General features: G+C 47.5%; 5 protein-coding genes across 5 annotated transcripts; 2 read left to right on the top strand and 3 right to left on the bottom strand.

Moving 5' to 3' along the window:
* Positions 1–196: 196 nt before the first annotated feature.
* GGS22DRAFT_154304 (glycoside hydrolase family 3 protein) lies at positions 197–3,149 on the bottom strand. The gene is made up of 8 exons (XM_047960015.1): positions 3,000–3,149; positions 2,699–2,945; positions 2,513–2,646; positions 2,369–2,457; positions 2,212–2,315; positions 2,030–2,159; positions 1,812–1,978; positions 197–1,756 (listed from the first exon to the last, which is right to left on the bottom strand). The coding sequence occupies exons 1-8, from the start codon at positions 3,112–3,114 to the stop codon at positions 403–405; spliced, it is 2,340 nt and encodes a 779-aa protein (XP_047821629.1). The 5' UTR covers positions 3,115–3,149; the 3' UTR covers positions 197–402.
* A 720-nt stretch (positions 3,150–3,869) lies between these two features.
* Positions 3,870–5,286, bottom strand: GGS22DRAFT_89202 (uncharacterized protein). The gene is made up of 2 exons (XM_047968350.1): positions 4,522–5,286; positions 3,870–4,470 (listed from the first exon to the last, which is right to left on the bottom strand). The coding sequence occupies exons 1-2, from the start codon at positions 4,788–4,790 to the stop codon at positions 3,951–3,953; spliced, it is 789 nt and encodes a 262-aa protein (XP_047821628.1). The 5' UTR covers positions 4,791–5,286; the 3' UTR covers positions 3,870–3,950.
* Positions 5,287–5,491: 205 nt separating this feature from the next.
* GGS22DRAFT_154300 (putative hydrolase, carbon-nitrogen family) lies at positions 5,492–6,752 on the top strand. Its single transcript, XM_047960014.1, has 2 exons — positions 5,492–5,745; positions 5,852–6,752. The coding sequence occupies exons 1-2, from the start codon at positions 5,701–5,703 to the stop codon at positions 6,683–6,685; spliced, it is 879 nt and encodes a 292-aa protein (XP_047821627.1). The 5' UTR covers positions 5,492–5,700; the 3' UTR covers positions 6,686–6,752.
* A 455-nt stretch (positions 6,753–7,207) lies between these two features.
* Positions 7,208–11,059, top strand: GGS22DRAFT_89176 (uncharacterized protein). The gene has a single exon (XM_047968349.1). The coding sequence runs from the start codon at positions 7,676–7,678 to the stop codon at positions 10,907–10,909; it is 3,234 nt and encodes a 1,077-aa protein (XP_047821626.1). The 5' UTR covers positions 7,208–7,675; the 3' UTR covers positions 10,910–11,059.
* Positions 11,060–11,609: 550 nt separating this feature from the next.
* On the bottom strand, positions 11,610–12,756 carry GGS22DRAFT_185170 (uncharacterized protein; the record flags this gene model as incomplete). Its single annotated transcript, XM_047964281.1, has 2 exons — positions 11,610–12,333; positions 12,410–12,756. The coding sequence occupies 2 exons, from the start codon at positions 12,754–12,756 to the stop codon at positions 11,610–11,612; spliced, it is 1,071 nt and encodes a 356-aa protein (XP_047821625.1).
* Between the last annotated feature and the right edge of the window lie 2,477 nt (positions 12,757–15,233).

Genomic DNA, 15,233 nt, shown 5'->3' with positions numbered 1-15,233 from the left:
TACCGGGGTCAACCTTGGGGACCTACACATGTCTTACTATATTTGGCTAAGGGGCGCATCATGGTTGGCTGAACCTTTTACGGCGGGAACGCGGTGCCGTGCCCCTGAATGACATAACCGTCGTGCTTATGGTAGAATCATTACATGTCACATATTATGTCAAGGCCACTAACATCTGATTATTTGGTTAACATTATGGTATTATTCTATCATAATAATAGTAATATCGCGTTTACCAAGAAGGTCCCGCGTCGAGGAATTAAAAGCCAGACTAGACCATATGCGAATCTAGCTGACTGCCTCCCACGTATAGTATATCAATTCCCCCTTTTTTAAACATTACCAACAGGCAATAGACTGCGAGCATAAAAACATTAGAGGGGAGAAATAACTCGAACGACTTTAAATCGTCAAAGTGCCCGTCAGAGGCAGATTTCGGCTGCTTGCTCCGACCGAGATCTTGTAGCCGCCCTTCTGGAGAAGCCACTTCTGGGCTGTGACGTCCCAGGTGCTTAGATCTCGTCGGGTCAGGCTGAAGTTGACGGTAGCCGACTGGCCAGGCTTGAGAACGGGCTTCTCGAAACCACGGAGTTGCTTGACGGGGCCGTTGGGGATTCCGACGTACAGCTGCGCGACTTCGGCACCGGCGATCTTGCCAGTATTCGTGACGGTCGCGGAAACCGTGGCGACGATGTCCCAGAGATCTTGCTGGCCGCCCTCGAGGATGGTCTTGGAAGGGTAGGAAGAGGTGTCGACACCCTTGGTCTTGGATACCTTGAGGCCGGAGTAGCCGAAGGTGGTGTAGCTGAGACCGAAACCGAACTCGTAGCGAGGCGAGATGTTCTTGGCGTCGAAAGCGCGGTAGTCGATGTAGACGCCCTCGGAGAAGTCGGATTGAGGGAAAAGGGAGTAAATGCCGTCAGGGTAGGTCTGGTTCTTCAGGATGCCGAAGTCGGACTCGTTGCGAGGAACGGAATACGGCAACTTGCCCGAGGGGTTGACATCGCCGTATAGGATCGAGGTCAGGGCACGACCAGAGTCTTGTCCGGGGAGATGCGCGAAGATGAGCGCCGTTACGTTAGGGTGGTCGATAAACTGGTCGACAAGTCTGACACCGGCGTTGTGGAACACTACAATCGTGTTGCTGCAGTTCGCGGCGACGTTCTGGATAAGAGCATCGGTGTAATCGTCGTGTAGACCGGGTCTGTCCCAGCTTTCGGAAGCATAAGCGTTACCAATAACGATGCAGGCGTCGGTGGCCTGGTCGACTGCGGGGTTGCTGTCATGGAAGTCCCACCATAGACTAGTGCCGTCGTCGTAGGCGCGCTGGCTCAAAGCTTCGTAGGGAGAGCTAACGTATGCGGGCATGTTGGCTCCTGATCCACCGCCGGTGATCAAGGTACCGTTCAGGGCAATTTGGGTGTGTATAACGTTGTCGTCACCGTCAGTGAGCACATCCTGAGGCGCCAGGGGCTGCATTCCAAGGTTCCAACCGCCGGATCCAGGTGTGTACTGATCGAAGGATTTCGCAGAGTATCCGAATAGGGAGATGAGCTTAGGCGATTTTAGGGGAAGCGCGTTGTTGACGTTCTTTACTAGGACGTGGCTTTCGACTGCTCCCTGCAGGAGAATTTGCTTGGCATCAGGCGACTTGGCGATGATTCGTTGGTGAGATTCCGAGAGGTCGTATGGCATTCCTACGCCGATAGTCGGGAAATCCTTGTCTTGGCCCATCTTGTACCAAGTTGCGATAATTCTGCGCTTTGTTAGCAGATGTTCGATTCGCCCGAATTGAACTGCTGAATCCTTACCTTGTGGCCATATCATCCAGTCTAGTCTCTGCAAGACTTCCGTTCGTGACGGCCTGGGTCAGGTTGGCACCCCAGAAGTCAGAGCCGTAAGGCATCACCATATCTAATCCAGCCAAAGCTGTGGCAACGCCGGCATGCTGAGCATACCAATCAGATACGACGAATCCCTATTGACTTGGTTAGCAACGCGCTTTGTGAATCCATTGGGGTTCAAATACCTGGAAACCTAGCTCGGTCTTCAAGAGTCCGTTCAGGTTCTTGCTGTTGGCGCAGCCGTAACTGTTGTTGACTCGGTTGTAGGAGCACATAATATTCACGGTGCCGGCCTTGACAGCATCTTGGAAGGGCCTGTATTCGGATTAGTCAAGAGTGGTTTTTATGATTACACCTTTGCACTTACCAGAGGTACAACTCGTGCATGGTCTTGTCGTCAATGTTAGCAGACACTGACGAGACATTGCCTTCGGGGTTTCGGTTCGTCTCTTGCTCATTGCCGATGAAGTGCTATGGAAAGATGTTAGACATTTTTCGTTATAGAGGTTGCTCATGCTCTTTACCTTAGTGCTTGTTGAGACACCCATGGATTGAACACCTTTGATGGTGTCTGCTGCCAAGACTCCACATAGGTAAGGGTCATTTGAGAAGCCTAGCCGAATATTAGCACACATCAACAGTCAAAATAGGGGCAATCAGCATCTTACCTTCCCAGTTTCTTCCGCTGTTAGTAATGCGACCCAAAGGTCCCACCACGGGTCCAAGGGCCATGTGAACTCCTTTAGCACGGAATTCCTTAGCCATTCCAACAGCTCTCTTGCTGGCCAAGTCTCGGTTCCAACTGAATAATAGGTAAGCCAAAGACATGTCTGAATAAAGATAGATAAAATTACCTGGCACCAACAGAGATACCCGCAGCCCAACTCGATGCAAAGTCGGTAGTACGTACTCCATTACCAGCATCGCTAACACAGAGACCACCGAAACCGACTCTCTCGATAGGGGGAATGATGCCAGAGCAAGAGCTGTCTGCAACAATACCTCCCGTAAGGTTGACCTTCTCCTCCAAGGTCAACTTAGCTACGAGAGCTCGAGCCTTGGTATAGGAGTTGGCCCAGTCTCCGGAACCCGTGCCATTGGCTATGCTGTCGTTAGTATTTCCATGAATTATAACTGACGAAGCAATTCACTTACGCGAAGGGTATACCGGTGGTGATTGGCCATAGAAGAAGGTGTCATCTGTGATGATAGACTGAGCAGCAGTGCCGCTAGCCAGACCGGCTAAGACATATACCAATGTTGACAACATTGTGTGTAGGATTGACGCTGTATCAGTTGTTGAGATATGATCTACATCCCAAGGAAAGGCATGCCATAAATACGAAACATTCATCGTATGTAAATCAACTCTATTGCCTCCGTGAGGGGTCGGGAAGATCTAAATTGCAGTCGGCCCTTCTCCTGAATGGCCTCAGCCGGTATTGGTGCAAGAGCTAACGAACCCGGTTGGAAGCCCACAGATTCGGGAGGAGACAGGCAGGGATGGGCGGCTTCGATGACGGCAGGGCTTGGGGAATGCGGAGAATGTCTTAAATGACAAAGGAAAACTACCTGGAGTAAACAAAGTCCGTAACTACGAAAGCTGAATCGATCGCAACGAATTGGGGTACATCTAAGATATTGGAGATAACGAGTATAGTTCCAGTGAGCCTCAATGAGCTAATCCCTATTTACTCGGTAGGTGAGGAGTTAGTACGTATAAGCATTCGCTATTTTTCTACACCACGGTGAAGAAGCGGTGATGTTCACGATATCTAGCTGCACCCCGCACCGGACGTCCTACCCCAGTTCCCATAAAGTAACAAGGGACGGACATCTGGGTTGCCAAGAGTTGGGGTAATAGACTAGTCTCCGGGGCCATACCCAAGAGATGCTTGATTCGTCACCATTCGGTATTTGGACTGCTAGAGTTGGTAGTAAATAAACCGAGGTCCGACTTCGTTCGCCTCTTCCACCAATCATCCCCAGATTTTAATTGACGGTCTCTGGCTTTCGCCGATATAACTAATCTTCCATGTCTCCACAACAAGTTCGAAATTGCATGCTCATCTCCTGACTACAATCTTATTCATCATCGCACCTCTACTAGCGGACTATCCACAGCAAGGCCAGACCTGTAATTAATGGGAGAACGATCCACCGCGGATGCGCAGACCCGGCATCGGATGTGGTTGACGATGCATGTCTGGATGTTGAAGCGGATGTTACCGCTGTTCCTGTAATTGATCCTGAGGTAGTGTCGGTGATAGGAGTGACACTGATGGTGGTGGTTGGCGTTGTGCTAGTTGTTGTGGTCACGATGGTGCTCGAAGTTTTCTCACTTGCGGAATAAGTGGTATGAGTTAACACAAAACTCCCACTATCACTCTCACGTGTGGTAGTAGTTAGTGCGATCCCCATAATCGACGCGTACTTCGTGGCAACCTCCTTAGGAAGAAGTTCTAAGTCGGTCTCCTGCCATGCGATAGTTATCTGATCGTGCCCTATCCACATATTGGATAGCGTGGTGTAGATATCGGCGGTGCTAATATTGGGCTGGAGAAGGAAAGCCATCGGGGTCGAGACCATAGAGTTGCAGAAGTATTCGGGCATGCCAGTGAATCCGCTATAATGAATTAGCTACCTATTCGCTAGAATGGACGAAGGGAGTCTCGACCTTTGACAACATCCTCCGGTCCAAAGGGTCTTGCTGCCGTCTACATTTGAGGTGGTCCTCGCCATGGTCATGTAACCGGGGCATACACCAGGGCTAATCATTTGGAATCTCGCAGTATATTGACTCGGTACACATTTCGAAAACGACGGGTCGACCCATCCGCTCGACGGCGATAGGGTGCTCGAATGATATGGATTATTGTCGATATAGACTTCATATCTATTCGCGCACCACGATGATGCCGTGAATACGGTAGTGAGCGCTTGCATTATGCAGTAGTCTCAACGATTTGCTGGTCTTAGGAAAAGGGTGTTAGGATGAAGAGATTCGAAGGAATTGCTCGAGGATTCGGTGGTTCATAACTCAGATGAACAGATCGATGGGGTGTCCTCGCGGATAGAAACATTGTCCTAGGTTGACTTGTGTTTCTGTTACAGCGCAATTATCCAACCGTCTTCTCTGAAGTAACGATTGTGAGAGTCTAAAAGGGGAAATTGTACTGCCATGTCTGAAAGAGTTATTAAAGAGGCGAGAGACATGACATGTGGAAAGGAGGAAGAGGAAGGATGTACGAAGACTTGATTCTCTTTTGGGCAAGAGGAACTCCCACTGGTACAGATAGTTACCATTGTTCCTTCTCAAAGTTGTCAACAAATGTCTTTTTATTACTACGGTACCTACGATCTTTCCCTTTTTTTTGGTTATTGATGATAACCCCCTGGAAGAACTTGAAATTCCCTGGATTGCCGTTGAAGTTCATCCAATCTGTCTCTGTTTACTGTGAACGTATTACCCATCCTTTTCCAGGAGGTCAAGTAAAATCTGGTTGAATTCTACCCTATTGCACTGGGATACAAGTATCCCCTGTGTTATATACCTAACCAGCATGAACTACCTACATATCATAATAAGTGTAAGTTGCTTGTACGGACGGAATAGGGGACATCTTGACGTACAGTGCGATACAGTAGAATTAATACATGGTCAATTTCTCTTGATGCTATTTTGCTTATCTAAGATAACGCAGTTAGTGGGGCATTGTTGAACGATTCACATTTCCCCGATTCACCCCGAAACTTAAACCATCCAAAATGTGACTAAAAGTTAGAATCTTGAATGTTAAAACATAATACCTAATGAAATATCAGTTAGGTAATAATCATAAGTTGCCATCTTAAAATGTCACCTGTTCATAAAATAGCTCTTATCCAGCTTCATCCCAAGGTCAGTCAATATTACCTGTTGTATACATTCCAACCCCTCATCTCACCTGGAACGAATACGGGTTATGGCTACCATAGTTCAGAATTACGTACTTATTTCCATATAGCCTCTTTCGCCGGTCAACAATTTCGCCAAGGCCGAAGCTTTCATACGAGATGCCGCTCATAAAGGATGTCATCTCGCTGCCTTACCCGAGTACCACCTCACTTCGTGGGTCCCGGACGAACCGAATTTCAAGGAAAGTTGTGCAGAGTCGGCAAATTACTTGAAGAAATACCAGCAATTAGCTAAGGAGCTAAATATTTGTATTGTGCCCGGCACAATCATCGAAGTAGAAGGCGATTCCCTTCACAACATCGCCTATTTCATAGGTTCGAACGGCGAGGTGCTAGGGCGGTACCAGAAGAAGAATCTTTGGCACCCCGAGCGACGGCACCTAGTCTCATCAGCCCACGAACCGCACGTGGCTTTTGACACGCCACTGGGGCGCGTGGGGCTACTGATTTGCTGGGATCTAGCTTTCCCGGAGGCATTCCGAGAACTTATCTCCGACGGCGCACAAATTATCTGCGTCCCTACGTTCTGGAGCATGAAAGACGTCACCGATGAGGGGTATTCCCTTAATCCGGACGGCGAAGCTCTATTTTTGCAGAGTACGGTGGTCAGTCGAGCGTTCGAAAACACATGCGCGGTTGTGTTTGTCAATGCAGGAGGTCCACCAGATAAAGGGGAGAACACTAGTTTCGCGGGCTTAAGTCAAGTCAGCGTACCCCATATCGGTTCACTTGGGAAGCTGGGGCGCGCCGAGGGCGTTTCGATTGTGGATTTGGATATGGATGTGCTAAAGATAGCGGAGAATAATTATAAAGTCAGGGAAGACATGAAGAAAGAAGGCTGGCATTACGCTTATACTCAAATCAGAGACGGAAGCAAATTGTAAGTAAGCGTTGATTGCGGCAATTCACATAATTGACTTTCAGATAGGGAATCATGAAAAGTTTAAAAAGTATAACTGGTCTACTATCAATGGTTGGCATTGAAGTCTTCATGAGGCCAACTCTCATATCCTGAAGAATACGTGGGTACAGGATGGCCATCGGTACCTGACACGCTCACTTGAGGTGAAATTGCGTGATGGACTAATCCTCACATTTTGACTGGATTATAATAAAAATTGAGAAATTCGAAAGATATTCTAGAATTACCGCGATCCCCGATCCCGCGCTGCCCGCCCAACGCCACGGTTCGGCATCTTAATCGATAAGATTTACCTAACCCCTTTTGGATATCCTGGGATCAATTGTGGCATTCCAGTGGTGCAATTTAGTACTTATAGCAGCGCTAAACCCGATATAGACTAGCGTGCTATTGCGTGATCACTTACTACGAAGACGAATTCTTAATTTCTCATTCTCAACGCGATTTAACAATTCTTCGCGCCAACCATCTTCCTCGACACCCGCCTCTTCGCCGCCGGTTCACCACCGAGAACCGCTGGTTGGCGAAAAAGGCAAAATGGGTTCAGGAAAAGTATGGACCGTCTTTGGCGTGGATGTAGGTTGATTTTCGCTTTTTTTCTCTTTAATCCGGGGCGGAGAGTGCTTAATAAAACCATATCGTCTCCTTTTCCAAAGGTACAGTCTTTTTGGTGCTGGTTGTAAAGTCAATTTGATACCTGCCCTGGTATCTCCATCTCCCTACTCTTCATCGAGAGAAGTAGGTGTTTCTGGGGTTGATCAGTGATATCTGGCATTGTCTGATCGCCTGTTTCGAAACATAAACACATAAAACTTCCATTTGTTTGGAAGGTTCCTCATCTCCATTAAATCACCACGATCTAATCCACTGTATTTTGTGTTTCCAGGAAGAATTCCCAAGTTCCTACTCCTATAAGTATTGGCTTCAGAGAAGTCCGACCCAATCAGTTAAGATGCATTTCAAACAACCTGAAAGTAGTGGTGGTGCTCTCGCCGACCAGGTAACCATGCCGGAAACGAAGACTACTCGCGCCGAGTTCACCAAGGAGTCCTCGACTCTGCCTTTTGGCCAACCCGTGTCATTATCCTCGATATCCGGTCCTACTTATGTCACCGGTCAATTGCTCGTCCAGCAGATCGCCTATGCCTTGTCCGATAAGATTTTCTCCTACTCACCTGAGACCTTTGACCTCGATGTTGCCGTGAAGGCTTGGACTAAGGATGGTGATAAGAACATCCACGGGTATCCCACTGCTGTCGTACCCCTCCAGACTCGTTCGGGCGCTGGCACATTTGCCCTCGGCTATATATTCTCCAAGGACTTCGATTTGAGCAAGAGAAACATCCCTCAGACTCTACTTGCGCCTTCGCTTAGCTTGCGCCACCTTCGCTCTGCTTTGGACCAACTCGCTTTGCTATACGGGGTTGCTAGCCCTTTCGTCGCCCACGTCGCCGCTACCGATTATACTGCCGATGCCGGTCTTGTTGCAGAATATGGAACTGCTCTGCAGTTATCCGAAGAGCTTGGATTAGGACTTGTCTCGAGTGGTTCTGCCTACGAGGCCCAGCACATCTCTCTGTTCTCTACGTTGATGGCTAAGGTCTTGCCTACCATCCACTTATATGATGGTGTTCGTACATCGAGAGAGACCTTAAGAGTTATCGACGTCTTGAGCCAGGTTGGCGTCGCCGATATCTTCAATAAGGTCTCAAAGACGGCAGAGACATTGAACAAGCGCCTCGATAGTGCCGGCAAAGTCCTTGAACTTCTGCGTTCTTTCAATGACGAGCTTGGTACCGACTACGAACCCTTTGAGTATGTTGGTCACAGTGCTGCCGAGACCGTATTCGTGGTTTTTGGTAGTGTCGAAGCCCAGCTAGCTAAGCAAGTCTTGCCCAAGCTTGCTGCTGACGGAGCAAAGGTTGGTGCTGTCGCTGTCAGGATTTACAGGCCTTTCATTGAGGAAGCCTTTATCAAAGCTTTACCAGCCTCCGTTCAACGTATTGCTGTCCTAGGACAAGTTGCGAACGAAGCCGATGCATTGGACTCTTCGGTTCAGTCTGTCTTGTACTCGGATGCCCTAACTGCTGTGTCATTTTCCAACAAATGGACCTCGGTCCCCGAAGTCACAGATATCAAATATCCGGCCTCGCACACTTTTACTCCATCAAGCTTTGCCGCTGCAATCACCCAGGCGACAAGCAAGATACCCATTTCTCAAATCCGGTTGCCCCAGCTCGACTCTGTACAGCAATACATATTTTGGGATACTGACAATTCTGTTGCCATATCTGCCCCAACTGTTGTCGGTTTGCTTTTGTCTCGCGACTCTACCAACAATATATATCTAAACGAATCTCATGATAACTTGGTGCAAGGTGGTGTCATCCGTTCCGATTTAAGATCATCCAAGAAGACGATCGATGCGCCTTACGCAGTTGAAGATGCCGACGTTGTCTTGGTTGGTGAAGAGACATTGTTGAAGGAGGTAGCTGTGTCTAATAGCGTCAAGGACAATGGTAAACTCATCTTGAGATTGCCGAACTTCAAGGATGAGGATGTTGAAAAACGAGTACCTGCCACGATTCGCAGTGATGTGCAAGCTAGACACATTTCGCTTTACATTCTCGATTCATCTTTATCTCCGGCTTTCGAGAGCGACCTCGGTGTCGCTAGATTGCTCGTCGAACTTGCTTTCCTTAAGGTTGCACAGTCTGAGCTCAAACAAGAGTTTTTGGAGAAGCTAGCTGTTTTAGAGGCCAATCCTTCCGTGTTGGAAGAGTGCGTTGATGCTCTAGACAAATGTCTCAAGCAACTCGAGATTCCGGAGTCCTGGGCGGAGATTACCGAGGAAGCTTCTCGCAACCTCCCTCAAGTGCTCAAGACAAACAGCTTCGCGCCATTCGAGAAACAAGAAGCAGAACAGGAACTAAAACTAACCACTTGGGAGTCTGCTGCCAAGGGCCTAGTCTTCAAAGAGGCGTACGCCACTGACATTACTCTGCGCCCTGACTTGACCGTCAAGACCCACACTATCCATGTCAAGGAGAACCGTAGACTAACACCTATGACTTACGATCGAAACATCTTCCACATCGAGTTTGACCTTGGCGATTCTGGTCTGACTTACAAGATAGGAGAGGCGCTCGGAATACACGCGGATAACGATGCCGATATGGTCTGCGAATTTATCGAATCATATGGCTTGAACGCGGGCGATCTCGCACAGGTCCCATCTAGGGAAGATACTAACGTTTTAGAGACAAGGACTGTCTATCAGTCACTGGTCCAGAACATCGACATATTCGGAAAGCCCCCCAAGCGCTTCTACGAGTCATTAGCTGAATTTGCTACCGATGAGCTTGAAAAGAAGAAGCTCCTTTCCCTTGGTACTCCAGAAGGCGCCGAGGAGTTCAAGCGCCGCTCAGAGATCGACACAAACACTTTCGCCGATGTGATTGAGGAATTCAAATCTGCTCGCCCCAGCTTCCCGGAGCTTGTCCGTCTGGTCGGACCCCTAAAGCGTCGCGAGTACTCGATTGCCTCTGCCCAAGCGGTAACACCGAACGCCGTAGCTTTGATGATTGTAGTTGTGGATTGGGTTGATTCTAAGGGACGAACACGCTACGGCCAAGCAACCCGCTACCTCAGCCGCCTTCCCGTTGGAGCTGCCGTCACCGCATCCGTTAAACCTTCAGTGATGAAGCTACCAACGCGTGATGATGCGCCCCTCATTATGGCCGGTCTTGGAACTGGTTTGGCTCCGTTCAGGGCTTTTGTTCAGTACCGAGCGATGCAGAAGGCGCAGGGTAAGGATATTGGTGCTATTCTCCTATACCTCGGCTCTCGTCATCAGCGTGAAGAGTATCTATACGGCGAGGAATGGGAAGCTTATCTAGACGCCGGCGTCATCACCCTGCTCGGCGCCGCCTTCTCTCGAGACCAGCCCCAGAAGATTTACATCCAAGACCGCATGCGCCAGACTCTCGGTGATATCGTCAAGGCATACATCGAAGAGGAGGGTTCGTTCTACCTCTGCGGTCCTACTTGGCCTGTGCCCGACGTTACGGATGTGCTCAAGGAAGCCATTGCCGCTGAAGCGAAGGCAACTGGAAAGAAGTTGGATGCCACTAAGGAAATTGACCGACTTAAGGAAGATGGACGATACGTACTTGAGGTTTACTAGATGGATTTGTTTGTTTTGCTATGAGCGATCTAGATTTGTCATGAGTTCATGTTCCTACGATATACATCTATATAGATCATGAGCGATTTGGATTCAGTCCAATAAATATTATCATAGGTTTTAAATACTTACCTATTTTTGTCAATCGCTACAGCATTATTCAGTGGTACTGTGTCTCGTATCCTAAACATTCTCGCCGTCAATGAGGGGCAACGAGGGGCAAGATTATATAATCGGTTACGTAAACATTTTAGATTATTACATAATAAGAATTATGTAATCGAGATCAAGTAAAGCGATTACTAAGCCCGTTGGCATTTCTAGGATTTCTCGTAAGTCGTCCACCATTTGATACCTACATATTAGGACCTTAAGAAAATATTCGCATTGCGATTTTTCGTTGGTACCTAAGAATATTGTTGTGAGGAAATTTTTAAGGGCAAAAATCATTTAATTAGGTACTAGGTAGGTAAGTATCCATGCGATAGATTTAAGTAATCATTGAATTTGTATTGAAAGGCGCTGTTTTTTAGGGCGTGTAGCCTGAACGTACAGCTGTTATCCACCCACTCTTAGCGCGTTAATCGCTGTAGAATCTAGGTCTTGGGTGCCTATTACCTACTACCTAACGCGAAACCTCAAGGGTGAGAGCTCCGCAGACCACCACGCTCGTCCAATTTCAAACGTAATTTTCTTCGTATCATTTTTTCTTAGTCAAAGTGTCATCACTGTGTTGTTCTCTCGTAGACATTATCCAAGCCAAAGCGGCACCAGGGCCAAGAAGCCCTTCCACAGCCAAAAGTTTCAATGCAGTGATACTGGTCGATGATCTCTCCGTAGATGGTCGAGAGACTGCAGAATTTTTTAAGACGATCGTGTAGAAACCGATAGCTAATATAGACAGCGAGACGGACAAGTGACCGAATTGAATAAACAGTAAAGCAGATTCGTGAATAAGAGTCGGTCCAGGCTGGACAGCGCTAGGGCTTGGCCAATAGACCCTGCTCCAGCTGAGGTCCGCGTTCTGGAATACCCGCGTAAGAACGCTGATATGAATGATCGCGCTGACTGCGCCGACGATAGAATAGGCAACAGAAACTGGGCTCGCAAACCCTTTATATAAAGAGCCGCTGCGCGATATGAGAGTGCCAACGAGATCTTGGAAGGGTCCAACCGCTAAAGGCGCAAGGAACCAGGCTATCACGCTATCTTGGATGCGGAAGGGCTCGGCACCAAGCAATGCCGGGGCGAAGAGGGTGACAGACAGAACCAAAGTCCAAAGCGCCGTGAAGGGTAAGGCCTGGGCCTGGTCGCGAGGTAGACTCGGGCTGTTGGTAGATCTGTTCGTGACGTAATGGCGAGAGAATGTAGGCATGATAGAAGCCGCACCAAAGAAGTTCCACATGATCTGCCAAAATGCCGGGCTATAAGGGTAGAGCGCATTTGGTTAACTTTCCTATTACTAGACACGATAAATCAGAAGTTATGGAGGAACCTTACTATCTCAAAGGACCTGTCTTCCTATTCCGTCGGTCCTCAACCAAGGTCATCGTACCGCAGACAGCAAGGGAAAAGATGAGATCAGCGAGGAGAAGAAATGGCTCGTGGTTAAGCAGGTCAGTCGAATCAAGAAGGCCGCCAAAGAATACAACAAGTATGCCGAGAGGTAGGTCAATCGGCCAGAGCCCCGTCCATGACTTGAGCGGCGCGCCGTCTGGGAATGTGCTCTTCCAAGAGGCCAAGATCATAGCAAAAAGCGAGCCATTCAGCATCATTAGGATCCATTGCGCAACGAAGCCAAGACCGGCTATGGTGGAAAATAAGTAAAAAGGTTTGATCGGTGGCATGACCACGGTAGAAGGCTACCTAGGTAGGTAGTAAGGTAAAATTCGGGTTTAAAGAACTATGGTTAAAACGCGAGTAAATGGATGAATCTTAATATCTCGACAGTGAGATATGAACATGACATTTATAAGAAATTCTGATGCGATACAATATGATACTGCCCTTGACTTGCCAAAATCATAACCCCGCCAAAATCCGATACGATTGAACGCGCTTGGGTCGCGTTGACGATTTTTTCCATTAACTTACCCATGTTGTGCAGAAGTTGTTGGTTCGAATAAACTTCATGATGGAATTATTATTGCTCTATGAGGAAATTCTAACCGCAGATCATAACCGAACTGTCAGTGTCAAGGGGTCAAAACACGGTTCCAACGCGATATCACATGTCCTCTGCAGAGCGCCGTAGGGATATGTTCAGTAATCAGTATCATAATACTTTCACCTCCGATTTCAGGCAAGAGTAATCGGTTTAAGAAATCTTCTCTTCCTGCTAAGTCCGAAGGACTTGTATGAATCGCCGAACAGATATCGGTTCATGAATTGTAACAGTAAAAAGGAGCCAACGGTGTCTGGATGTTGATTCGACTGTTTTACACGAGTATTTATGACTCATAAACTCCATATGATTTAGGTAGGTACCTACCTAGTAGGTATGTTCTCGTACCTATGGAGTCGATGAAGTAGTCAGTTCGAAGAGGTAGGTTGGGTTGACCATAAACGCACTTGCAAACCCAGCATCCATTCAAACGACATAAAGGTCATACACCTACCTATCTAGTACCTATTAAATAGATAAACAGTGTGACCAATCGTTAGTTTCGACTTGATATCATCTAAGAAACCTTAACTCAACCTCCTCCCCCTTATTTTTGTACGACCCCCTATTAGTTATCGATAAGAAAAGGGGGTAATAACAATACTTAACCTTTCCACCATTACATGATTCTGCTGATACTATCACGAGAAGCAACGAAAGTTTCTTAATCTTTATCAGCCTTGGTATAGGTATTACTCTTTGATCTTCCGATGCTTCCGGTTCTGTAAGAGCTAAGTGTCCCGCTCCGGTTGTCTACCTGCACGTAAGCGGCGCATTGCGGCGGGACCTAGCACCCGATGTGGAGATGAGAGTGGCTCCTCTTGGATGAATAATACGCGTAATACTATACTAGGTAGCTGGGCGTAAGCATGAGTGTCATAGAATGAAATGTGCACTTTGGAGCTGCTCGCTACTAAGAAGAGATACTGGCTGTTTTTTTGAAGAGATGGTTTAGTGCCTTGGGACGGTGCGGTGTGAGGACGACCTTTCTTGGACGGCTGCTTTTTTATTCATGGGGAAGATGGTTCTCGTCCAAATACTTAGGTGGGACACGGAATTTTCAAGTTTGGGGATTTTATGGGGTTGACGGCGTAGTCAAACTACTAAGATCTATGTTGAGACTTTGCATGATCTATGTAAAATTTAGGTAGTGACTAATCGACCAAATCAACAAAGTATCGCGAGAACTCCTTCACCTTTCCTGTAAAGCTTCACGTACTATTACCCTAGGTGGTGCGAGGTGATGGCTCAGACTAATCTAAGGGATACCCAAGATTGAAACACTTTACATATTGCTGAAGGATTTAAACTAAGGTAGAAATCCTAACCTGGCGCGATTGAACGATACGATAGATTCATTGGGCAATTCCACACCCTGATAGTCCTAAATGATTAATGTGTGCCATGTAAGAGGCCATTGATAACATGCACAGCTCTTTTGAATAGCCGTAATCGCCCCAGGGCTAGAAGATCTTGAATCTACGCCAAACGAAATGTAGAATGGCAATTGAAGATCTTCTCCATAGGACCCGGATTTCTGGTCTACCTATCGCCTCCCGCCTTCCGATTCAGAATGCAAGATAACCAGGCTGCCACGATAGGTACTAGACGAAGGGATTCCCTGACCGAAGATGGAGTATCGATAGTCTTGCTTGATACCATGATACCTTCCCGATCCTAACAATCCGTGTCTTTCCATGAAACTGTTCAAATGCCTTCCTTCGCGTCTAGTTCGTTAGCTATCCTGTTTGAAGCTCGCGGTCCGATACAAAACAGCGAGTGGATTCTAACTTAGTCCGGTAGTTCGATGGCCCTGGAGAATGCGGAACCTAGTCCAGGTCCCCTAGAGCGCCGAGGACTGTGCATTTTTAAGGTTATTTTTTTAGTGTGTCATTTTGAGCGCTCAGACGCTGTAGTGCTGTGCTATTATTAGAATTGCCGCTGGTTTTAGTGGACGGGTTCAGAACCGCTTCATACAAGGGATAGGTCGCACGTTTTTACGTTAAGATACCTACGTATGTAAAGGCGGGCTATGACTCAAGGTAACTGTAAAATACCTGGTTCTGAAGCTGAAATTCTTATCCTGTAATGAAGTACCCGGGTAGGTAGAGACTTGATTTCAGTTCTAGACCTAAATGCTGCGCCGCATAGCTTAACAAG

This window comes from Annulohypoxylon maeteangense, assembly GCF_022496945.1.
Source record: "Annulohypoxylon maeteangense strain CBS 123835 unplaced genomic scaffold GGS22scaffold_3, whole genome shotgun sequence".
Classification (NCBI taxonomy): Eukaryota; Fungi; Ascomycota; class Sordariomycetes; order Xylariales; family Hypoxylaceae; genus Annulohypoxylon; species Annulohypoxylon maeteangense.
Note: the sequence above shows the minus strand (reverse complement) of the source record. Positions and strands in the feature narration are given on the sequence as shown.